General features: G+C 44.7%; 1 protein-coding gene across 2 annotated transcripts in view; it reads right to left on the reverse strand.

The window, feature by feature from the left end:
- The window catches only part of EPHA3 (EPH receptor A3), a 960369-nt gene that overhangs the window by 761756 nt on the left and 171423 nt on the right, over positions 1 to 27190 (reverse strand). For both annotated transcript variants that reach the window (XM_078657673.1, XM_078657672.1), the window contains exon 3: positions 25680 to 26340. In XM_078657673.1, the coding sequence (XP_078513799.1) occupies positions 25680 to 26340 (661 nt within the window). The remainder of the gene's footprint in view (positions 1 to 25679; positions 26341 to 27190) is intronic.

The raw sequence follows: 27190 nt of genomic DNA on the forward strand, positions 1-27190 counted from the left end.
ACATAAAGCAGGTTTTTTCTGTCCTACTACAAAAGTGATCTGAATTTCCTTTTATTGCTCTTAGCCTTTTTTTCAAACAACTAAACAATGTTGACTAGTGGAGTCACATCTCCTAACTAAAGCCACTGCATAAGACCAGATACACGCCTCACAGCAATACCTCAACGATAACAGTGGCAGATGACACGTCTATGTCAATAGACGGTTCAGAATCCATATTTCATGTGCTTTATCGCATGAGAAAATGGTTGCATGTGTTACATTGATCTAAGTGCCACATCACACAGGCAGTTTATGTATGTAGATGTCTAGTTAAGAAACATAAATATATACTTAGCATGATGACGTAGTGTAGGCGATATAGTGGATATAATATTTTTGTAAAATGAGATTGTCAACCTCGGTATAGTGTCGTACAGCCTTGGGATACAGGCAGAGGCAGTGTAAAATAATTTCGAAATAAACTAGTGAAATTAGGTTCAGAAGGGAAGTCGCTGCTCTGATAACAAATTGCAGAAATGTAAAGTGTGTAAAGTGATCCCACACTTTGCAAAATTAGCTCCCTGCGATGCTGAAGGGATTACATGTTCCCTACATGTCCAGAACTTAAACCCTAATTATTTAGCTGTCTGCCATCGCCTTGTTTTGACAACATATTAAGGGCTTGAAGCAGAAGCACACATGGGATTCCTTCGCACTCAACCTCTTCCTTCAAAATGACTTTGGTTTCCAGGGACCCTTCATTAAATATTATCAGAACTTACACCTCGCCCTACAATTGCTCTGTATTGAGGTCTTTCGCCAGCTGTTGGGGTCGTAACGCGAGCCCTTATTAGACCCGCTTAGGCCTACTCTGGCTCTAATAAGGGATTGTCAGATAACTATAAACAAAGGCACAAATGGTGTGGAGAACCATGGGGGGGACGAAGGGGGGAGAAGTAACACGTGTTCAGAGAACTGCCAATGACAAAGAAATCTCTGTGGCTGAAGAAACTCAATCCTGTATTTTAGGCTTGGAAAGGTATTCCAAATAAAAGGATGAAACCCGTTTCTATTTAATTTGTCGGCCTCCAAGTAAGGAAACCATTTGAAGCTCGAGAGAGGAGGGATATATCTAAACAGTGCTGAGCTTCTAAAGCCGGCCGGTGAGCGGTTAAACTCTCCTCTGTCTACATTTGCTAAACAATCCTCGGGTGGAATCCAATGAGGAAGCAATTCAGACATTTAAGCACTTGCATTTGGAATGAGGAGTCCCGTGTAACCTAATCTTAATGCGCAAAAAAAATATTAATAATACTAATTATGATAAAATAAGTGTTGTGCCTCAAATCTTTCCTCAAGAGCCTGCTGCCAGTGCTGCGGAATACTGGGGTGAAGAATTCCAGGGCTGCCAAATTATGCCTTCTTCCAACATGTCCTATCTGTTGATCCCACTCTTGCAGGTTCTATTTCATCCCTGCTTTCTCCCTTTTTCACTGATTTCATTTTATTCTTTCTCCCTTTTCTGCCTTTCTCAGTCTTGCTCTGGTCAAAGTCTGGTGATGGAAAGAAGTCCCACTCTCCAAAAATGAGTTTTAGCGCCTACTACCTGGAATCACCTATGCAAATTAACCACTCTGTGCAACCCATGTTCCTCACTGTCAGAATATATATGTTTGGATTATTGTTTATCCAATAAACAAAAAAAAAAGCGAAGCTAAATGTGCAGAGTAAAGCTCATATGCAAGCGACAAAGACAGGGACATAGTAGGAGCTAAGCACTTACCGTCATTAACCGTTAGCAGGTTTAGGAGCATCGTTGATGAACTCAACACACCATGAATTGATGTGTCCTTCATTTCATCACGTTGAACGTGTTTATCAGGTTGATTGAAACCCCCCTCTGCTGGAACTGCAACACAGAGAAGGGTAACCTAGTACATCTCATCTTCCATTGCCCAACACTCAAGGTGTTCTGGGGAAGGGTTTTTGATTTCATAGACAGTGTATTTATATGCAACCTTATAAGAGACTTTGCCTCGCTCACCACGGCATTTATTTGAACTGACCTCTCTTCCGACAGAGAGAGAGAACTAATGGACCTACTTCTGACAGCTGCGGTCAAATTGGTGCTAACCAACTGGAAGGACACCACCAAAACTAGCAACAAAGGTTGGCTAAACTGGGTCACCACCTCAGAGAAGCGGACCGCTTGGCACTGCAATATTCCCCCTGGAAAGCGTCATCAAGGGGTCTACCCATACAGCTTTTGTGTTTTGTATACATTTTATATTAAAAAAAAATTTTTTTAAATGGATGGTGTCAATTAATATGAAAAATTGTAGATGACATGGCAGAGGTGGCCATCAATATGTTCATTATGTGAAGCATCGAGTTTGGGATTGCACAGCGTCTGGAACGTGCATGTTCAAAACCTTTTCCGAAGAGTTTGGCACTTGTATGCTTTGACTGAGGTTGGGCTGCTCCATTGAACAATGACCTAACGAGTAACGGCTACATCGTGGAAAACCAATCAATCAACACAACTGCAAGTCTCCAAGTGACAGCAGCAGAATGCCAATGTAGAATATCACCTAGGTGAGGATGGTGTCAGATCTTGCATATTTATTTAACTCATCCACCTATACATTCCTCTCGATGAGTTAAGGACCTGCTCCACAGATCTCTCATGTCACTCATGCCTTAATTGTACATGTTCTGTGAGTGATGAATGCTTGTGCAAGAGTGCCCTGCTGGACTGGTTCTGCAGACAAAAGAAGATTGCACTTGCTTCTTTCTGTGAGATTGAGAAGCTTGCTTTGCCACAGCCATGCTGCACCTGGTATGTGAGGGATCAGAGTTTGCATTGCTGCTACCCAATGCGCACCTGTCCTGTGATGCAGAAAGTTTGCGCTGCAGTTGCCCTTGCTGTATCAGTCCCCTAAAAAGAGAAAATGTAGCCTTGTTTTTGACCCTGTTGCACATGTTCTGAAAATAAGAGATGTGTCTACAGCTGTAGGCTCATTTCATGTATAAACAAAGGCAGGAAGAGGGCCCTACCTCGTAGGAGCAACATGCACGCGTCAAAACATGTCGCCAGAAAAGAGAAGTGACATGGGCCTACCCAAAAGTCGCATCCAATTTGACAGTGATTTACATGGATAAACACAAAGTATGATAGGAAATGTACATGTGACTATTACCATATGCAAAAATGATGTAGTACTTTTACACTTTGGGACACATTACACAACGTGTCATAGAAGGGGGAGGTTATGTGTTTGCCCCCACTTTTTGCACCGCATTAAAATTTTTCAGTATAAAAGGGGCCGCAGATAATTGTGGTAGCCGACGTGCAATATGGAATGTGGTGGGTCATTCCTTCTGGTGAGTCAGTGCCAAAGGTTTGGTCCTTCATTTGAATGGGAACACTGCCACGTGCAAATAAAGTAAAGCCTATACTTCTGCACTCACACTGAGTGACCATAGGGGCAAGCAAACTGTTGGGATGCGCAGTGACTGTGCCGCAATTGAGATGGGTTACATTCAGTGTGCCCCTTAGGGAAATGCTGGTCCCAGGGATCCTCCAGGCATCTCCTTACAGGATGGCGCAGTCATACACAGAACAGTCCTTTTTAGGATTTCTGCTCCCTCTTCTTCGCTTTGAAACTGAGCCCAGATTAAAAGCCTGCAGTGAAAGGTAGATGGCGGTTTCACAGTGCTCGTCTGCCTTTCACTAGAGCACTGTTCGCAGTGCAGGTGTGAGTTAGCACTGGCTCTGAGAACAGTGCATTTTCTGTAATATTTTAAAAGTGACCCTGCTATAAATTAGAGCCACACATTGTAGGAAGGTGGATATCTGACTATGGTTACCCCCAAACTTTTTGCCTGGTGTTTAGCTGGTTTTTGACATAGTTGGCCTGGGATCCTGCTATTCAGGGCCCCAGGCTAATTGCTCTCTCCTTAAAATGGACTTCATGTACCTTAGGTACATACCCAATTGGAATTGGCTCACCTTATTGGCCCCTGTAACAGTGTACCCAGGTACCCAGGGCATAGGTGCTTCCAAGGCCTACCAGGGGCTGCAGCATGTATTATGCCACCCCTGGCCTGGCCTCCATATTTTGACACAACTGGCTGATCACTCAGCTGGGGTAAGTCGGTGTAACCACCCCTTACTTAGGTGTAGTATGCCTATACCTAACCTAAAATGGACACATATGTTCCTATCAGTCACTCCTATGGAAGGCCTCATCAATCCTGGAGGCAGAGTGCTTGGAAATATGTGAGATGGTGCTCTGGCATGAGCTGAGCCTGTCTGCAGCTTTCGGAACCATGTCCTTTAGCTGTTTCATGATATTGCCATACCATATACTCTTAAGTGCATTATGAACCTCGCGGTTAAATGCTATCTTAGGTTTGGCTTTATCAAAACATGTCGAGTAAGGTGTCATACGAATTGGAATACTACCCCCTCGCCAGTTCTGGCGACGGGGGTAGCATTCCACCCTTCTAGAGGGGCACGACATGTACCTAGCCTGAACCCCGGTTAAAGTTAAACAGAGCCTTAGCATCTCAAAATGGATGCTGCCACCACAGACACAAGTCTGACCTCCTGCTGCTGGGAGTCCTTCCAGCGAGGGCAGCTTGGACAAAGGGTTTCCTGCCTTGGGAGGTGCTAGCACCACCCCAGACAGGATTTTGTGTATTGGGTAGGACAGGGCTGAATAGAATCAGACATGCCTGGGGCACACAAGGTGTCCCTGTGCATAGGCCAGTTCAAACCGGTGCTGGGGCTTTCCAGCCCCAGTCCTGGCGCGAAACTGGACAAAGGAAAGGGGGTGTAACCACCCCCTTCCTGGTTCCACCCAGAGGAGGGACCTAGTAGGTGATCCGGCCCCCCAGATTCGAATAAGAGTGGGAGCTGTGTCCTGAGACTGCAGATCATCCTGAATCAACTTGAAATACAGAAGAAGACTGGACTTCGACATTCTGCTGCACAGAAGACGGAAGAGAATCTCCCTTGTGGCCAAGGAGTGACCACCCTGTGAACACAGGCACCAACCAGCAACTCGACGTCTGCTTTGCCGCCGCCTCCCGCCTACCGCCGGAGCCCGAGCCCAGAGCCTGACAAGACCCAGACTCCCAGACTTTTCACAGCCCGATCCACAGTCCCTGCAAAGAAGGGACCCGTGGAGGCACCGAGAGACGTGGGACTGGACATCTTGGAAGACCCCCGAAACGCTGACTGCGCAGCATCAGAGGTACCCTCGATGCTGTGCTTTGGGGTTTGAGAAGCCCTAACCTCGAGCAGCCCTTGCACCGAAGATCAGCCCCCCAGCATCTCCACGATCTGCGTGGGGCCCTTTTGCATCGTGCCACTCGATGCGCCATCCCGGCCATTTGCCACGTGGTTAGCGGCCATCTTGGCGACGAAACCTACAACTTTCACTGCGGGTCTGGTTGCCCCAGACTTGCCCTTGCTTCTGTAAAAAGGAGTATCTGCTCTGACCTTGCTGGTCCGAGTAACAAGCCTTTTTTGATTCCTGCATGGCTTGCATTAGCCAAGGCCTGTTTGCTTCTATCAAGTTGCCGACACCGCCAACAGCTAGAAGCCTGCGTGGGACAGCTCGTGACCGACTCCTGGACATCTTCGACCCCTCGTGTCCACGTGGCTGCAGAGAGAAGCTACACCTTGACGCCTGTTTGCACCCGACATCGCCTGGTTCCACTCTGGTTCCACGGTAGTCACTGGCTAGTGACTTTGAACATTGTCCCCTCTGCTTTCAGGTCTTCACCTCTTCAGATCCACCCTTGGATCCACCGGAACTCTTCACATCGAGCCGCCTGCAGCATCTTCAGCTCCAAGGACAATCGACCTGCGTGACGAAACCCGACACTACTTCGACCCTATGCACCCGCTTCCTGTGGGTGAGGTAACTCAGCTCCGCCGGTGTTCCCACACTGGTACACACCTCTAGAGTCTGTGTCTCAAGTTTCAGCTTTCTAGGTCACTCGGAAGGTTCCTTTCTAACTAACTTTGTACTTTTTACGCACCATTGACATTGCATTGGTAAAGCGTGCACTTTCCGCACTGCTCCCGAGTCCCGCGGGCCTTTCCCGACTTCTTCACTGCTAGTCCCGAACAGCTCCAGCGATTCCCCAGGCCCTAGGCCTCTTCACTTTCCCCATAGTGGTTCTTATACCACTATTTTAGTATATGGTTTAGGTGGCCCCTAGGGCTCATCCATATTGTGCAACTTTTGTGTATTTAAACTGTATTTTGTTTTAACGCATTTGCTTCTGTGCTCATAAAGAGTATCAGGGATATTTGTAGTAATAAATCTATATATATTTTCAATATATATCTGTGTGGTGTCCTTTCATTTGGTATTCAAGGGATTGTGTATGGTAAAACAGCTTGCTTCGTGTATCAAGAGAGAGAGAGAGGACCAGAAAGCTAGTCCATATCCCCGGATTATATGTAGTTAATCAAAAAGAGACTAGCTCGAAAGGTAAAGATAACAAAAATTAATTAAATTTTAGTTCAAGGACTCAAGTATGTTTTGTCACGAGTTAGTGGCACCTGGTAGGTGTGCTCATGAAGCCCTCACCCACCAACCTAGTTGGTGGCATGCTTCATCATCGGGCCCACCCAGTGACACCTAGCGTGTCCCGGGTGTGCTTCGACGCCTGATTACAGCGGAGCAGGTATGTCGCTGCGTGTGCGGTGAGGAATGTTATGGAAGATGAGTTTTAAAACGGCTTGGCGGGGATCCCAGTGCCCGAAGGCAAATTACACTTTAATAGCTGGGTCACCGTCAGCGGTTAAAAATAAGGCTGTTGGATGTTAGAGGCGAGTTACGACCTCCCACATCCTGGGGTATGTCAACATGTTTCAGCCAGTGCCTTATGACTATGCTGGCTTTCTTCAGGACAGATAAAATACGTGTGTGTGATTAAAACTAGTCGGTGTATTTTACAGACTATGTGTATACACGCCCTGAAGTGTTTTTCTATGTGTGAGTGGGGGATTCCCAACTCAAAAACACGCTAGTTTTAGAAAAGTGCTACTTCAAGGTTGAGAAGTGGCAAGGGTAGACCAGAATTACTGGCCAGAGCCTGCTTTGGACCTGTAGTGCCTCCTTCGCAGAACCGGTTCTGCGAAGGAGGCACTACAGGTCCAAAGCAGGCTCTGGCCAGTAATTCTGGTCTACCCTTGCCACTTCTCAACCTTGAAGTAGCACTTTTCTAAAACTAGCGTGTTTTTGAGTTGGGAATCCCCCACTCACACATAGAAAAACACTTTAGGGCGTGTATACACATAGTCTGTAAAATACACCCACTAGTTTTAATCACACACACACGTATTTTATCTGTCCTGAAGAAAGCCAGCATAGTCATAAGGCACTGGCTGAAACATGTTGACATACCCCAGGATGTGGGAGGTCGTAACTCGCCTCTAACATCCAACAGCCTTATTTTTAACCGCTGACGGTGACCCAGCTATTAAAGTGTAATTTGCCTTCGGGCACTGGGATCCCCGCCAAGCCGTTTTAAAACTCATCTTCCATAACATTCCTCACCGCACACGCAGCGACATACCTGCTCCGCTGTAATCAGGCGTCGAAGCACACCCGGGACACGCTAGGTGTCACTGGGTGGGCCCGATGATGAAGCATGCCACCAACTAGGTTGGTGGGTGAGGGCTTCATGAGCACACCTACCAGGTGCCACTAACTCGTGACAAAACATACTTGAGTCCTTGAACTAAAATTTATGTTAATTTTTGTTATCTTTACCTTTCGAGCTAGTCTCTTTTTGATTAACTACAAAACAGCTTGCTTCACATGCCTTTACAGAGTTTAGCCTAAGACTGCTTAGTCCATGCTACCCCTAGGATAGCTTGTCTATAAGGTTGACTTTACAACCTGCACCATAAGGGTTGCTTGGCATGATACAAGGTGATCACTAGAACTAGTGAGCATCATATATCAGGCCAACTTCTCACATTGGTGAGCAGCGGATTGGGATTTGAGCTTGCTGTTGTTTTACCATTACAATCTTTGAAAATATCATTTGAAAGATCATACAGGTACCTGATAGGTACACTAAAACAAGACTAGATATACTTAAGTTCTACTGAACTTAGTTGTTGTAGAGGATAGGGAGTAGCACACCCTGACTACAACTACTAGATAGGTTTTGTAGGAAAACACCAGTGTAGGTAGATTGCAACACATCCACCACACTAGAGCAATGTCTGGAACAGAGGGATCCAATGGAACCACCTCTGTTGAGAGTGACCCTCCAAGGGCACCATCCAAATTTGCTACCTTTCCATTTAAGGAACTGAGGCAACTGTGTTCCATGAGAGGAATCAAAACAGGTCCTTCTCCTACAGCAGGACACCTCAGAGAGCTTTTAGACCAGTCTGAAGCTCTAAGGGACTCCAAACCAGGCCCCTCAGGGACTGGAGATGGAGGATCCCCCACTGAAGATGATAACTCTGATGCCCCTGCCCCTGTCGTCCAGATAGATGAGGAAAACCAGACCACTGGGAATACTCAGCCTGAGGAAGAAGAAGAGGAGGAGGTGGAAGAAAGTGATTCTGATGATGGAGATAGCCAGGTGTTAGTCAGCAGGCTTAACCAGGCTAACTTAAGCTTATTTGGGACTGAAGGTGGGTCCAACCCATTCAGACCCCCAAATGGACTTAACCAGGAGCATAGGAGGAGGAGGAATCACTCAGGTGAATCCAATACTTCCCATGTTTCTAGAGGTTCTCATGGCAACTCCAGAAGGGAGTTGACTAGCCCTCAGAGAAGGGAACATGAGGCCAAAATGAGAGAGGCTTAACTTAGGATCCAGAGACAAGAATTAGAAGTTGCCCTGGCCAAAGAGAAACTTGCTAGAGCAAGGCAGCCTAGAGAGAGTGGATTAGATTTCACTGGTGGCAGCACTATCCAGAAGGATAAAGACAGGTCCTATGACAATAGAAACCTGAGTAAGATTGTGCCCCCCTACAAAGTTGGGGATGATATCCACAAATGGATGACTGCACTTGAGAGAGCTTGCAAAGTACAGCAGGTCCCTCAGGAGCAGTGGGCAGAAATATTGTGGCTCTCCTTTGAAGGTAGAGGCAGAGACAGACTCCTCACAGTTAGTGATGGGGATTCTAGAAACTACCTGGTCCTGAAGAGTGCTCTGATTGATGGGTTAGGCTTAACCACTGAACAGTACATGTTAATGTTCAGAGATACCCAGAAGACACAGACTCAGGACTGGTCTGAATTTGTTGAATGTGCCACTAAGGCTCTGGAGGGCTGGTTGCTGGGAAGTAAGGTTACTGACTATACAGGATTGTATAATTTAATTATGAGAGAGCAAATCTTAAGTAATTGTCAAAATCAGCTTCTACATCAGCACCTGGTTGACTCTGATCTGACCTCCCCACAAGAATTGGGCAGGAGGGCAGACAAATGGGTCAGAACCAGGATCAGGCCTAAGAACCAGGGTGGTGACCAAAAGAAAGAGACTACCAAGCCTCAAGAGAAGGGTAGGGATAAAAGTAAGGAAAAGACTTCCCCAGGGCCCCAAAACTCAAAGGATGGGGGTGGGTCCCAAGACACTTCTTCAACCCAGAAAAAGCCTTATTGTCATGTCTGTAAACAGGTTGGGCATTACAAAACAGACAGCTGTTGTCCCAAGAACGGCAATAAAGAGAATATACCTCCAAAGCCAGCTCCAACACCTCCTGTTACTGTCAGCAGTAATCCCCCAGGAAGTGGGAGCACACCCAGGAATCTGGGTGGGTTTACTTTTGGAGGACAGGTGGATTCTGGCCTAACCAGGTCCCCTACCTCATATACTCTTGTCTATGAGACTGGCATGGGGTTTGCAAATTTCACTGCTTGCCCAAACACTTTGAGCAAGTATAGACAGGAGCCCCTCATCAATGGCTTGAAAGTTGAGGCCTTTAGAGACACAGGGGCTAGCATCACCATGTTGGCTGAATGTCTAGTCCCCTCACGGCAACTTTTACCTGATGCCACATATCAGGTGACAAACATTGATGGAATAGAAACCAATCACCCCATGGCAGTAGTAAATCTTAGCTGGGGAGGTGTCACTGGCCCAAAGAGAGTGGCAGTGTCATCAAACTTGCCTGTAGATTGTCTACTGGGGAATGATTTAGAAATCTCAGCCTGGGCTGAGGTTGAACAAGAAACCCATTCTAGAATGGTAAATCTCCATGGAAAGGTTAGTGGGGCTGTGATGACTACAGCCCCAATCCAAGATGTCCTTCCTGAAAAGGTTGGTAGGGCTAAGCAAACCTCAGCCCCATCTTTAGCTAACTTCCCTCCTGAAAAGATTAGCAGGGCTGTGATGGTAACAGCCCATACCCAAACTGAGTCTCCTCCTGAAAAGGTTGGTGGGGCTGTGATGGCCACAGCCCAAACTCAAACTGATACATGTGTTGTGAAGCCTGAAAAGATGGATCACTCCACACAAACAGAGAGCATTGAGGAGGAAGAGAAATCTCCCTCCCACCAGACTTTAGGAAAGGATCAGCCTCCTCAGGGAACTGATCTTACCCCTGATGAAGGAACTGCCCCAGAGGTAGTCAGGCCTAGCCTGACAGAGCCTCTGATGACAGTGGACCCTTCTCAGGTGGGACCCAGTCTGGAGCAGGTAACCTGCCCCTCTCTACCTTGCCTTAGTCAGCCCAGGGCTGCAGAGGACAAGAAGGACAGTGAGCCCCAAATGGCCCCCTGTCAAATAAAGCACCCCCATCAACAGATTAGGGGCACCGAAACTAGTAGCCCTAGTGAGGTGAAAACTTTAAAAACTCCTGAGGGAGCCCCCTTAAAAGTAGTTAGGGACCTCCCACAGATGGATTCTGTTGGGCACAGCCAAACCTGGGACCCCAAGGGCCCAAACCTGAACTGTCCCTCCAGTAAACCAACAAGAGGGACCCAGCCTCCAGCTTTAGGTAGCCAAAGGTTGACCCTGAGAGCACAGTGCAACTCAGTCAAAGAAAGAAAGGCACACATGGTGGAGAGTGATTGGAGGAAGTTGAATCCTACAGAGGAATCTCACTTCAGTACTCCATCCCAACATCAGCCTTTAACTTTGCAAAGACACACCACATGTAGAGATTCCCTATGGTGGAGACCCTCAGATACCCTTAGGGTGAGGGATTGCTTAGTGGACCATGAGACAGGGGGTAACCAAGCCAGAGCTGGTACTTCCTTATATGGCCACTTAGGCAATATAGGCTTACCTGGTCAAGGATAGCCTTATCTCCTTTCGTTTGGGGGGGGGGGGGGTTATGTAGGAAGGTGGATATCTGACTATGGTTACCCCCAAACCTTTTGCCTGGCGTTTAGCTGGTTTTTGACATAGTTGGCCTGGGATCCTGCTATTCAGGGCCCCAGGCTAATTGCTCTCTCCTTAAAATGGACTTCATGTACCTTAGGTACATACCCAATTGGAATTGGCTCACCTTATTGGCCCCTGTAACAGTGTACCCAGGTACCCACGGCATAGGTGCTTCCAAGGCCTACCAGGGGCTGCAGCATGTATTATGCCACCCCTGGCCTGGCCTCCATATTTTGACACAACTGGCTGATCACTCAGCTGGGGTAAGTCGGTGTAACCACCCCTTACTTAGGTGTAGTATGCCTATACCTAACCTAAAATGGACACATATGTTCCTATCAGTCACTCCTATGGAAGGCCTCATCAATCCTGGAGGCAGAGTGCTTGGAAATATGTGAGATGGTGCTCTGGCATGAGCTGAGCCTGTCTGCAGCTTTCGGAACCATGTCCTTTAGCTGTTTCATGATATTGCCATACCATATACTCTTAAGTGCATTATGAACCTCGCGGTTAAATGCTATCTTAGGTTTGGCTTTATCAAAACATGTCGAGTAAGGTGTCATACGAATTGGAATACTACCCCCTCGCCAGTTCTGGCGACGGGGGTAGCATTCCACCCTTCTAGAGGGGCACGACATGTACCTACCCTGAACCCCGGTTAAAGTTAAACAGAGCCTTAGCATCTCAAAATGGATGCTGCCACCACAGACACAAGTCTGACCTCCTGCTGCTGGGAGTCCTTCCAGCAAGAGCAGCTTGGACAAAGGGTTTCCTGCCTTGGGAGGTGCTAGCACCACCCCAGACAGGATTTTGTGTATTGGGTAGGACAGGGCTGAATAGAATCAGACATGCCTGGGGCACACAAGGTGTCCCTGTGCATAGGCCAGTTCAAACCGGTGCTGGGGCTTTCCAGCCCCAGTCCTGGCGTGAAACTGGACAAAGGAAAGGGGGTGTAACCACCCCCCTTCCTGGTTCCACCCAGAGGAGGGACCTAGTAGGCGATCCGGCCCCCCAGATTCGAATAAGAGTGGGAGCTGTGTCCTGAGACTGCAGATCATCCTGAATCAACTTGAAATACAGAAGAAGACTGGACTTTGACATTCTGCTGCACAGAAGACGGAAGAGAATCTCCCTTGTGGCCAAGGAGTGACCACCCTGTGAACACAGGCACCAACCAGCAACTCGATTTCTGCTTTGCCGCCGCCTCCCGCCGGAGCCTGAGCCCAGAGCCTGACAAGACCCAAACTCCCAGACTTCTCACAGCCCGATCCACAGTCCCTGCAAAGAAGGGACCCGTGGAGGCACCGAGAGACGTGGGACCAGACATCTTGGAAGACCCCCGAAACGCTGACTGCGCAGCATCAGAGGTACCCTCGATGCTGTGCTTTGGGGTTTGAGAAGCCCTAACCTCGAGCAGCCCTTGCACCGAAGATCAGCCCCCCAGCATCTCCACAATCTGCGTGGGGCCCTTTTGCATCGTGCCACTTGATGCGCCATCCCGGCAACTTGCCACGTGGCTAGCGGCCATCTTGGCGACGAAACCTACAACTTTCACTGCGGGTCTGGTTGCTCCAGACTTGCCCTTGCTCCTGTAAAAAGGAGTACCTGCTCTGACCTTGCTGGTCCGAGTAACAAGCCTTTTTTGATTCCTGCGTGGCTTGCATTAGCCAAGGCCTGTTTGCTTCTATCAAGTCGCCGACACCGCCAACAGCGAGAAGCCTGCGTGGGACAGCTGGTGACCAACTCCTGGACGTCTTCGACCCCTCGTGTCCACGTGGCTGCAGAGAGAAGCTACACCTCGACGCCTGTTTGCACCCGACATCGCCTGGTTCCACTCTGGTTCCACGGTAGTCACTGGCTAGTGACTTTGAACATTGTCCCCTCTGCTTTCAGGTCTTCACCTCTTCAGATCCACCCTTGGATCCACCGGAACTCTTCACATCGAGCCGCCTGCAGCATCTTCAGCTCCAAGCACCATCGACCTGCGTGACGAAACCCGACACTACTTCGACCCTATGCACCCGCTTCCTGTGGGTGAGGTAACTCAGCTCCGCCGGTGTTCCCACACTGGTACACACCTCTAGAGTCTGTGTCTCAAGTTTCAGCTTTCTAGGTCACTCGGAAGGTTCCTTTCTAACTAACTTTGTACTTTTTACGCACCATTGACATTGCATTGGTAAAGCGTGCACTTTCCGCACTGCTCCCGAGTCCCGCGGACCTTTCCCGACTTCTTCACTGCTAGTCCCGAACAGCTCCAGCGATTCCCCAGGCCCTAGGCCTCTTCACTTTCCCCATAGTGGTTCTTGTACCACTATTTTAGTATATGGTTTAGGTGGCCCCTAGGGCTCATCCATATTGTGCAACTTTTGTGTATTTAAACTGTGTTTTGTTTTAACGCATTTGCTTCTGTGCTCATAAAGAGTATCAGGGATATTTGTAGTAATAAATCTATATATATTTTCAATATATATCTGTGTGGTGTCCTTTCATTTGGTATTCAAGGGATTGTGTATGGTAAAACAGCTTGCTTCACATGCCTTTACAGAGTTTAGCCTAAGACTGCTTAGTCCATGCTACCCCTAGGATAGCTTGTCTATAAGGTTGACTTTACAACCTGCACCATAAGGGTTGCTTGGCATGATACAAGGTGATCACTAGAACTAGTGAGCATCATATATCAGGCCAACTTCTCACACACATGTCTAGGCAAACCCATCCCTACCTAGCATGCGCAAGGTCATGAGCTGGTTCTATTAAGGAATGACCCCTTAGAGTAAATGAATTGATGGTACAAGCACTGGTACCCAAACACCCGCCTAAGCAAATATACTGTAGTTTGTAGAGTAGACTACTGTAATTATTAGGAGGGTTTTGGCCAGTTAAGCAGTAAAGAAGGCCCGTCTTACTGAGGAATTTTCCAATCTTAAAAAGGCTCTAAGACTGAGTTAAGTCGGGATAAATAAGTCTGGTTTAGGAGTTTTCTGCCCCAAGTTAACCTTAATTCTGACAATCAGGCCTGATTGACAAACATTCTTCTCACACTTAATTCAATATTTAAACAGTTTAATCCAGTGAAACATCTTTGTAAATCAGGCTCAGCGTTCCTGGATTAAAACATCTGCAAGTCAATTTCGCACCCCAATGTAGGTGGCAAACAAGATTAGGACCTCCTTTGGAACAAGGAAGACATGCAGTGCAGCAATGCAGACTGGAAATCGGGAAATGACTAAAGGAGAAAACAAGACATCAGGCACTATCTATCCTGCTATGCTCCTGAGACCTGGAATTCAATCGCTGCCAGGATCTGCGAGAATCCATCTCTTCTCCATCTTTTCAAGTAGCTGAAAGCCTTGCTGTTCAAGCGACATCTCATCACAGGTCAACAAACAGATGTTGGACGAACCATACGTATGGCCCTCCCAATCCTTCCCACTCCATCCCCTTTTACATACACAGCTCTGTCTATTCTCTCGCTGTCTAATCTTCCCTGTGATCCTCAACTCAACGCCCTATCTCTATCCAGTGTAAACCATCACCCATGATGCTGATTCCCTGATCCTTGTTTCCACTTTTTCTTCTTCTACAATACTTACTTAAAAATACCATCACTTAGTCCATTGGTTTATGCTTACATAGGTCAGCTACGTACATAAATACATTCATATTTTGATTTTAGGCCTATGGTTCAACGTTGCATCAACAAAAGCAATATTCCTACTTTCTGCAACTTTTATTTATTTATTTTGGGGTGGGGTGTGGCGGAGAGTAATATTTTATGATCTTTTTCTGCTACACATTATTTGAATCACTATTCAGGGTGGTTAGAAATAATATTCAACAAAAGCAATATGAATTTAAACAGACGGGTACACCACAAATGCCGAATAAGTTCCTAACTGGATAAGGGCTACACGTTCGCGTAAAATCAGTCCTGGCCTTCAGCACTGATATGATTTCACTGTGTAAGAAGGACATTTCCAGACTTAAGATAGTATTAACAACTTTCTACTGGTTTTAGAAAAGCTTATGACTGCTGGAAGCCCCTAATGATGGTCTTATGGCCACATGAAGTCCGGGAAGGCACTATAAATCAGGCCAAACAGCTTGAAGACTGTCTTAAGCCAAGAGAGACAATCTTAAGACCGTCTGCAAACCAGGCTCGCTTACCTGAGTTAAGATTGTCTCAAGACTGTTTTAAGGATGGAAAACATTTTTGAGAAATGAACCCAAATATATTTAAACCCTTCCAAGTCACATTTGAGCACTTTCACAAATGTCAGGGTAGGGTATTTAGTAAACGAAAACGAGGAAGGTCCAAACAATTTTGGTGGGTGTTTCTAGTTGGAAAATGATTTTTCTTCTTAAAAGATTTCACTGGTGGGATAATAGTGCTAGACTGGCCATGCCAATAGTGAGTGAAATGTGTTGTTATTCAGTGACTGCAAAGTGCACTATGATGGGTTCCATCTTAATAAAATTATGGGGCATATCTACAAGTAAAGGAAGTGGCAAATTTTGCAGCTCCGCACTGCGTAATCTCCAAACGCAGGGTATGGCTGTATTTACAGCAATACAGCGCACCCTGTGTTTCCTAACGCTGGCACTAAAAATAGCAGACAAACTCTAACACAGACTGTAAGGGTGCCTACTTTGCAGGGATGATTGTTTATGTGCAGGAAGGTGTCCCTTCCTGCACATAAACAACCAATAATGGTGATTTGCTACTTCTATGTGTGCTGCATTCTGAAGCACACATAAAAGTAGCAAATCACCATTATTTAATTATTGTTTTTTAGCATGAAGGGACACCTTCATGCACAAAAACAACCATTAATGGTGTTTCACTCTTTCTATGTGTGCTGCAGAATGTAGCACACATAAAAAAAGAGGAGAAATAAAAGGATTTCTCCTCGTTGTTCGAGCTAATGCATGCTTTTGCATGGAGTTAGTTACACATCCTTGTAAATCAGGGGCAACATCAGAAAGCGATTGGTGTTGCAGTGGAATTTCCACAGCAGCACCCATTGCACACACTTTCACGCAGAAAACTACGTGAAAGGGTACTATGTCTACAATGCAGTATTAAGCCAAGCAAAGTGGCTTAGCACCACTTTGTAAATATGGTGCAGGTTATTTTGCCACCAGCACACCGTATAAAGTGATGTTCCGGTGGCCCAATCCCCTTGTAAATATGCCCCTATATTGCTAAAATTAAAAGGCTGAGTTGCCAACCAGGATAAGCCCTGGGACCACACACTCATGCATGCACACTCGCACTAACACACACATGCACACACACACTACCACATACACACACGAACACACATAATTTCACACACACACACAAACACATATACATATATCTCTGCTGCGCATGCTCAACTCACTGAGCTATCTTACTCCCTGAAGCTGGATTGTATTATGTTGTATTTTAGCACTTATGAAGCACTTAGTATGCATATGTGGGGCACTGAACCGTTACCAATCAAATTCAGTATCCAACTTTAGTATAAAGAAAGACATTGCCATTGGCAATCCCTCCTAGAAAGGGGAATCAGTAGAAGGGCCTAGCTGAACAAATATAGAGACTTTGATGGCTTCCCAGGGAAAAAAGCATCTCTGACACCTTCCTGCTAGAGCCATCAGCAGCATTCAACTCCGAACTTTGACAACCACCAGAGACTCAGTGCGAGGCACTTCAGAGAGGGTCAGATTGGGATCAAAAATAGGCCTTGACACCCTACAAAATGTGAACCATATTTGTGGATAGTGCCTTTTCACAAATCACAGCTTTTGTGTTTTAAGTATTATGAAAGGAAGGGGGCTCTCTAAAACAGGCATGTTTTCTTAACTTTATTGAGATTAAGAAAAATGCAAATGTTGCTGCAACGCTGTCCACGGGTTAGATCACAATGGAGAACCAAACCTGAATATAAGTACATTCACTCCTGCTCAGGCACCCGTTGGCCCTGCTCAATCTGCAAACATTAGTGACTGGCCCAGCGAGGCACTGTGAATGACACAGCCTCCCTGTTGGTAAAAGGGAGGTCATAGAGGCCCATTTGCCTCCGTAAAGCCTCTGAAGCCCCCACTGGGCCACTGGTGGCATCAGAACAGCACAGACACAGCCCAAATTGGCCACCACGCTGGCCAAAAAAGTAGTCCACAGCTGCAACTCAGATACCACCCGATGGTCCATTTTCCGAGTGCCCGCCTTACCAATCCGACACTGACCTCAGAGATCAGCCACACACCCGACACATCACCTTTAAGTGTGTGGCACTCACTTTAAAAACCTGTCATTGAGCCTGCCACTTGCCTCCCGCTTCTCCATTGACGTCCCCTGAAGATCTGCTGCTGCACGCCATCCCAAGTCTACACATTAACCCTCACTCTGCGTGCAGCACAGCGGGAAGGTATATCTCACTGCAAAACAGCTGCAAGCGTTGCCACATGACTATGAACACTTCATTCTACTGCCAGTTTCAGCTTCCCAACACTAACAGATATAAAATGTTTGCCAGTTTTTCTCTAGTGCCACTGCCACTTTTCATCAAATGTAGTTTTTTCCCTGAAATGTGTTTCCTATTTGGCAGAGTGCATAGTGGAGGCACTGGCCAGGAGGAATTCCTCCTCTGCCACTCTTCCCTAGAGCTGCGAACATCTGTTTAAACTCAGAAAAAGTAATCCCACGGCTGTCTCACCCCTAATAATCCAGAAGGTCATTCAATGGGATCGGCGTTCATTTTCACAATCAAGTTAAATGATTGTGGACATTTAGTCTCACACCTATTTTGCTGTAGGAAATATAGTATTCCCCATGAATTGCCTGGATGGGTTTGGGTCCAGGGTCAATTATCCAGCTGTGGCTCACTGACGAAGCTCAAAAAGGCTGAAATTGTTCTGGGTTTGCATGTGTCCTATTCAGAGAGGGCCTGACCTCGTGGCTTGGGTTCAAATCCTCCTACTAGGGCACGCCCAAGGCTGATTTGAATGAGGGTGGTCCTTGTCTAAGCAGCACAAAAATGATGGAATGGAATGGTGCCCAGAGTCAGAAATTATTTCAAGCCATCATCAGCCAGCATCTTTAGATTTTCCTTAAAGGCAATGATCTTCACAGAGAGGCAACTTAAACATACTCACTCCATCACTTATTCAACTCAGCCAAACATATTTAAATCACACGCTTGGGGCAGCTATTTATTTGTAATTTGAAACCCAGAATCACGGCACAAGCAGAAGGTATTTTTTATAAATGTTGTCATCAGTGTCGAAAAGGGCTGTGCTCCACACCTCACACGCGTGTGAGGTCTAGGTTGGCTTTTAGAGCAATCGACAGGCATGACCATCCTCTCCACTGTAATGTACCACAATGTAAATTTGACTCATACAATTTCATTATGACTACCCCGAAAACATGACTCGATTTTACTATTCAACCGAGTCCTAGAGAGGAAAGCGGACTTGGTCCGAATGTTCGATGATATATTGCTTTAAACGTATTGATTTCAGTTGGAGAAACATATGTGTCAAAAATTCTCTGCATCAGAGAACAATTTGTCTTTCTTCAGATGCTTTAATTCTGGACTAATTTTCGGAACGACTTCGATGCGCAAAGCTTTTTCCCCTCCTAACTCAGACTTGCACATTGAAGAAAAAAATGCACACATTGCACATGATCCCTGAACGTGATAATGTTGACTTGTCATACAGTGCTTCCAAAAAACAGTGTAAGCCATTAGAGCGCTTACCTACTGTTGATGCCCAAAATCTTTAAAAATGCCTAAATATTTGCATGTTTAAGTGCATGGGAAGCGATTCACAATTTTTTTTGAATTTTCCATACAGCACTGAAAATTCCCTCATCATTCCTCTTGTTTACACGCGTATTAACGTGAAATGATGTCTGTGTTTATTAGCAGTTGGTAAAGCCTCACAAGTGTATAGTTACAGAAGCGGCATGCCTTGTTTTGCACAGTTACAGCATGGTTAACTGCAGGTTGACTGCAGACGGTGCATGCGCAGTGTGAACAGGCCCCACCACTCCAACTGAAAGCAACACTTATTTCACATAATCTCCTCTTGACAGATACTGACCACGCCTAACCGAAAAACAACATAAAATTGAAGATAAAAATACACAGAGCGTCAGCCCACTGCTTTTGAGCAGTGTAAAGGAAAGGAAATATAAAATGAAAACTTTTAGTTGTCATCATTTTATGTTTCCTTTGCGGGCGAGGCTGGTGGGCGGGGCTGCTCTGCTCTCGGAGAAAGGCAGGGGAGGAGTGGTTTGCCCACTCCTAAGTGCGCAATGACTGTTTGGGCGGCCCTCTCAAGCCGCCCAAACCAGTCATGCACACTATCCCCGTTCTCCATGAAGGCTGCATTACAGCCTGCATGGAGAACATGCCCAGGCCCCCATTCCGTGGTTGAGTGTCAAACCAGGACACTCAAAAGCAAGCATTGTGATTGGTCAGGAGAGCCTGGCTGTTCTTCCGGGCTTCTGGCTTCCTGTCCCATGAGGAGGGCAGGAGCAGAAATGCAGGACCTGGCTGCAAGGTAGGTGTATATTTTATTTTTTACTGCGCAAACATGCACCCTCCCGCGCACACCCCCCCTTGCGCCCACCCATGCTCCCGCCTCGCCACCCGCAAGTCATGCTGCCGCCACTGAAAATACATTTTAGAAATAAAGGCCCTTCATGAATTTAAAAGTAAATTCCCATCAAACCCACATGAGAAGCCTCAGTGCAGCTTCTCGGCACCTGATGCAAAGCCCTTTAAATCACTTAAAACACAGAGTAAAGCCCCCGGGGATAGAAGAAACAAAACTCTAAAGTTCTTTTGAGCTGAAGCTATCTCTAATTCAGGAAACTCCTCAAAACCAAATTATTTCAGAGCTCTTTCAGCTGAATTGTGTCTTTGGCCTGCAATTTAAGAATGTTGGGCTGTCTCTCTCGCCACTCTCTGCTAGACACTGAGGACCAAATTATGAGATTGACGGTGCAGCAGTGGGACCACCCCCGCAGTCATACCGACCAAACTCGTTAGGAGACTGCCTGTCCCATTATGACTTTTTAAGTCATTGGACGGGGTCCTTCGTTCTTTCTCATCAGGTAATGGGATGGGCTCTTTCCTAGGGGGAATCTTGACTTTACACCTACATACATGCAAGGTACACTTAGGCACACGTAGCTATGGTTAGCATCTTAGGAGTCTGCATGGTTACTGCCATGCATCTATATGCCTACATATATTCACTGTTTTATCACCATGGTAGAATTCTGTCTCTGTCTAATGGTTGTCACAGCACACATATTTTATACTAGAATGACGCTGGCTCAATAAATGCTTATTGAAAACATCCGAATTGTTTATTCTGTGTATTTCTCTGAGTCTAAGTGAGCACGAGTGACTGAGCGAAAAGTACTGTACTGTTTCCACGATCCCTGAAGGATCAAGGGTTGTCATGTTCGATAGTTGACAGAAACTATTCTCTCCTTGGTAAGGTTAGAGGGATTATAGTGGCACTGTGAGATAGCTGGTCTAAAGACTAACATATCCTTTGGGGGTGTCTGGTATCAGTCTGGACAGCATCCCCTCAGTTTGTGCTGTCTAAACGTGCAGATCCTATGTCCTATTAGGAACTACACGACAGTGCTGTCTTTTTCATATACTTGAGATATCACCATTAGGTCATATGCCTTTCCACAAATATTTGTAGAAATGTACACATTTTTCAAAAGTGTGAATTGCTAGTGTGATGTGAGTTGTGTTCCTACAATCAATTATTAGACCTCTCACCACATTGTGCGTAATACACATTTGTCTATAGAACTGGATTATATATTTAAATGTCATAATGAAGTACAACCTTGTTTATACATGGCGATACGTCATTGATGTTACAGAGGAAACCTAATTTAAGGAATAGTAGTGTTCTATATATTCCCAAGTAGTTTGACAAATTAAACAGGCCATGTTTGAATGACCCTACCACTCTAGGAACGGATTCAGTCAGCAAAGTTTGAAATAAATACATGTATTCTCTTCAACTAGGCCACGTCAGTGAAGATGGTCTTAATGCGAGCAAGGAAATTAGGTTCTCAGCCCAGGGTATTGCAGTAAAAAACACAGTCACTAATTGGGTCCCTCAAACTCTAGAGCACCAATGCCACTGCGTCTTCTGTGCTATCGATACCTCTACCCCTGTTATAGAGTGCGGCAACACTCAGTAATAAGGACTAAAAGTGAGGCTTTTCCAACTCAAACATTACACGTATGTCAGTAGACTTGTCAATCTAGTTTTAAATCTTTATGAATCAAGGTCAATGAGGACACTAACATAAACTGGTTTCACAGCACTGCCTTGTCAGAACACCTATGTCTTCCAGACATGAGTTACTGTGCTATATCTGATACCTCCAGGTCTAGCCAGTGCTATATAAAACTCTTCAAATAAAATAAATAAATAAATATCCCACAAACACAACTAGGGTACTAGTATCAGGCCATCTGCTAATTTTAAAGGTATTTAATGATAGAGGTGTACGAAATTGCAAAGAGTATTTCTTGCAATGTTTGCAATGTTCAATGGATTACATTTTAAATTCCACCAAGTTGCTAAGTTTTTACATTTTCTCCCACAATTCTGCAAATATTGTAAAATTGGAACTTTTGCAGTAATTTAGATGGCAAAAAGCAAATTTGTAGAATGTGTGCATATATTCTCCATCTTGTTTGAGCTTGATTAGAGTAAACATTTTCTTGCAATACACAGCACGTTTGGAGACACAATTAAACAGGGAAAACATTGCAAACTTTTATATGGAGAAACTCAGACAATTTGCCAATTGTATCTGGATAACAAGAAATCACCGACAAAGCCAATAAGTCTGCCAGCCTGTTGGCTTTGTCAATGCTTGTTTTGTTTCCTCATGGCTTTTGTAAAACTTTATTTTTGGGGAAGCTTCGCCAATATTAAAAAAAGAGACTAAAAGCAAAACTAATTTTTGACCTTAAAAAGCACATATTACCATAGCAGTCCAAGGCATTTAAGGAGCTAATATGTGTGTTTTCCTGATGTAAGGACAGAATGAAGTCACTCACAGGGAAGTCAGTCAGTGTCTGCAGTGGGCTGATCCATATCCCTATACTGTAGGCTGTAGTGGGCAGATGAAAAAAGTGAATGACACAGTATCAGGCCAGTGATGAGGGGGCTGACAGAAAGCTTCTATAATTTAGTACATTGTTGTACATAAATTTAGTAAATCTAAAAGTCAGGCTTTATGATCAGACCTACAAATTCACACTATTTAAGGCATTCACCATGGATTACCGCTCCTAAACCATGCTGCTGGTCCATGTTTCTACAGAGCAGGGTAGCATTCTACCAAAGATGAACACATTGCTTTGGAAACTTGGCAAGGCTTTTCAGCTTGATAAAAAAAGACAAGTCGTGTGACATGACTGCAGAACATCATCTAGAGTGTGGTATCATTCTCATCCTTCAAATGTCATAAAATTAGATTATGCATTTATTCCGAGGGAGAGGTTGATTCTTGAGCTGTGAATAAATGCCTTATGTATATTTTTTGCTTCGTGTATCACACTATCGAAAGAAGCACTCCATAGCTTCTAACTAGTGACTCCCTATTTCAATTTTTCATTCACTGATTCTTCCCTTATGGGCACCTCAAGATTCCAACAATCAGGATCTTTGTGTTTGAGGGAGGGAAGAAAGGAAACAAAGAGAGAATTGTGTCACGTTGGTCAATTCATCAGACGCCACCTTCCGAATACTGTGTGCAGATGGTATTGAATGCTGTTCAGTCTATATTTCAATTGCATTTGCTCAGTTGATGAACTGCTGATGTTCAGAGCAAATCAATTCAGAGTCCCCTGTAGTAGTATGTCTTACAAATGAATACTATATGAATTTTGTTTATGCTTGCATGTTATCTTTTTATTCATTTTTAAATTGCATTTGTTGTCTTGCATGGCACGAATTCCACCCAACTTGGATTCATGTATCCTTTTGAGAACGAGCTTACTAGGCAGAGCATTCTCTCTCTTCTGTTATATATTGTGGGCAAGTACACAGGGGCTCTAAGTCTCCCATTGCTTACTATTGGTTGGCCTTCCTGTTACTCTCATTTGGTTGCATCTTATTCGATGGCTTGCCTAGACTATCTAGTGTCTTTCTATCCCCTGGAGTATTGTCCCTTGACTTGTGTTGTTCCACTACTCACTTTAGGGACCTACTTTTTCTTTTTGGTTAAGCCCTCCACAAGAGTGCATGTCTTTTTCAGCTGTCTGCCTTATGTACTTTTCTTGACCTCTGCTTACCACATCATATTTTTTGCCTCTTGAATATCCTTCCCCCCTCCATGATGCCCTCCTTGTATCATTCTTCCCACCCCTGCGTTGCTTTCTCTCAGGTGTTCTTCTCTACCTCCTACTCCACTTTTCTCTCTATGCTCTTTGTATCCCCCTGAGCTCCATGTTGCTCTCTCTTGCCTATAGTTTCTCATCGACAGCCCTCACCTCCATGTTGCTTCCGCTACACTGTGTACCCCACACCACTATCATTTGTCTTGCTTCCTCCCACTCATGCCCTACTTCTCTCTTGCCCATTGCTTTTGATACCCACAGCCCTGCTGTGTTGCTTCCCCCACCGCTAGTGTTACTTTTCCCCATCCCCGGCCCTCTTTGTTACTCACCCAACCACCCCCAACCAGAACATAAATAAAAATAAAAAACATTCATGCCATTTTTTATGTGTGCGCATGCGTAATACAAGTGCCAGCAAAATAATGCAGCTGCCGCATCATAGTACCTTTTTGTTAAGTTGAGTGCCTTTAGCCATGCTGCACATCATTGAGGATGCTGTACAGCATGGCTAAAAATCATTATCACATGTAATTGGTCGCAAAGGCAAGATAAATTGGTTTCAATGTATTCAATTTCCACTTTTTACAGAATACTCCATTTGTTTGCACCTTCAGCAGAGGTAAAATGAGCTTGGAAAAAACATCAGTGAAGTTTCCACAGTAAAGGTTCATTTGGAATTAATATACAAAGTTAAAAGAACACACATCTATATCAAAGGACAGTAGTGTTCACAGATGGTTGATATAGTGCACTGTGTACATTAGTTGCCCTATAGTTGTCACTAGGAGCACAATGATTGACTGGTGAGTATTATTATGTGTCAGAATATTGAGGCCAACAATAGCGACCTGCACAATATTGCATGCATATTATTACTACTACTATATTGTCAAGGTAGGCATATATGAAAGAATAAATTTACTAATATTAACTCCACAACTTGACAATATAGTTGCTGTCGATATTGTGGATTCAATAAAGCTGCTGGTTGATATTTTGACCATCACATTGTGACTTCCCCATTCCAACTTCGGTATTCTGCAAAGATATAGATGTTTCCTTGGTGTCTCATATCAGAAAACGCATAATACTACTAAATAAGATGTGCATGAGTGTGAGTTCTGGATCACACTACAAAGATTTTTTGAACTGCATTCTGAATTATGCAATGCAACTGTCATGTAAGGCTGATGGGGGCATTGTCAAGATACCCATTTCATAGGGAGAAGAAAATCCAATGTTACTTCCAGACCATGGAGGTCAATGTGGAAATTCAGACACCAAGGCAACACAATATCAACTCTTTGATTTCTCGGAAAGCGACAAGGGAATCGCAGCATGGCACACTCTGACAAATTACACTTCCTGGAAAAGGCTGTAGGACAGTAGGCCCTTCCTTGTAGATTCAGATTATATACAGAAGGTTGTGTCACTTTTACTAATGATGTACCTTATCAACCTTAGCAGCTCTAATGAACTTTGGGAATCCCTCAAGCAGGGCTCTGCAAATTTCAAAAACGAAAGTTTCCCCTTGTAGCAACCTCTGCTCTTCAACAATACATTCATATAAATCTAGTCACGTGTCTCTGACCTGGCACACCTCATCAATTTCTTTAGTCATAATTATTCATTGTGAATCTCCGAAACACTTTTCCCTGAAGCAAAGTAGCAAAATCACATGCCGTTCTTCCAATACAGTGAGTTTATTCTTCAAATGTACTTCAAAGTGGCAAAGTTATGGATACAAGTGTAGCATTAAACCTGTGATCATAGATGCCAGGAAATGTCTAAATTAAAGAAGGAGAAATACTTATTTAATTTAACATTGATCTCTCATCATACAAAATTACATGAATCAACTTTCCTCAATGATTGAGATAAAATGAGGAATAATGCAAGCTATAGATAAACTGAAGTTCTTACCTTGGCATGCAACTCCCCTCTCTTCATAGCCAGCGTTACACAGGCACTTCCCTATGGGCACCAGCCACTCCCCTTCGGTGCTACAGTACATCCTGGGAGGGTCCTCCTCCTTTGAATGATTAACGCAAGATCCACGCACTTCCACCAATGATTGGGAGTCCATTGGCACCGTGTCTGGAAACATGGCCAGGTTCCTGACAGTAAAAGGGCACTTTTTGAAGTACACACGCACAGAGACCAGGGCAACGCAGGCACCCACATCTTGGAAAGCCAAGTAAAATCCTTTTTTACTGATAGGTCCCACTTCACGGACTTCCGTGTTGAGCTTCAGAATCCTATCTCCCAGGTCCATTTGTGTAAAGCTCTCATCAGCTGCAATAGTGTCAATCTTTGTGAACTGGTGTTCTCTAAACTTTACTGCATAGTCATCATCAGACTCCAAGTAGTAGAGATTAAAAGTCTCCTTGCAGCTTCCCAAAACCAGCGGAATGCTATTGCAGTCTCTTAACGTGAACTTGAGCTCCACATAGATCTTCTGCGCTGACTTGCGTGAGATCCAATTTGTTCTCAGCCAGTTGTTCTGACTGTGATCCATGACATTACAGACCTGGTACGTTCTAATGGGTGTGTAATGCTCATCAACTCCACTTATCTCTTCCCACTAAAAGAAATGGTACAACAAAATAATAACCAAGATTTTCTTTACAAAGCAAGGAAAAAATTAAGTACACATATTCTATTCTTCTTTTCTTAATCTTTCCACTCAAGAATCAAATTTTTGAAGATTTACTTTAAATCTAATGTTAAATGACAATGGTGTTACGTTTATACCTTATACATTGAGGTTGTTAAGTTCTCATAATTTCTTTAGTGTAATTATGAACATTTCGGGAAAATTAGTTCAGCATAACTAGATGAAATGCGAATCTGTAATTTTGCACTAAACCATTTGGTAAAAAAACAATTGCTGGGCACAAAAGCAGCTCGCATTCTGTTTGTTCCTCTGTTCCCACACTATAAATTTGCAGCAAATGGTGGCATAATTATGTGATGTGGCATAATGGTGTAACTTTAGGAATTTCAGATAAGAAGTGTGATATGAAATTCCTGGAATTATGCAAATTACGATTATTGTCATTCAAATTTTGCTCGAGACTAATTTCTACTGCTTTTATTGATAGCACATTAGTACAGAAAAACCCAAGCAAACAATTAAACAATGGGGTCACATAGTTTCAGTTTCAGTCAATAAATAAGTTTATTTAGGCACATAAATGGGGGGATTTAGTTTGGCAGACATTCAAGACAGAGTGCCCTCTCTGGCAAAATGATGGTACGTCCACCCTATTTAGAGTTGGGAAGTCTGCCAATTGTCTGTTGACAGAGCCCCTGTCGGCTGCATCAAAGGAAAGTTTCTTCCAATAGCCTAATGCAGTACTAACTGTCATAAAAAGGGCATTACACTTCTATTGTATTATGTGTGGACAGTGTGATGCCCTTTTTTTCTGGCC

This window comes from Lissotriton helveticus, chromosome 8, assembly GCF_964261635.1.
Source record: "Lissotriton helveticus chromosome 8, aLisHel1.1, whole genome shotgun sequence".
NCBI classification, from domain to species: domain Eukaryota; kingdom Metazoa; phylum Chordata; class Amphibia; order Caudata; family Salamandridae; genus Lissotriton; species Lissotriton helveticus.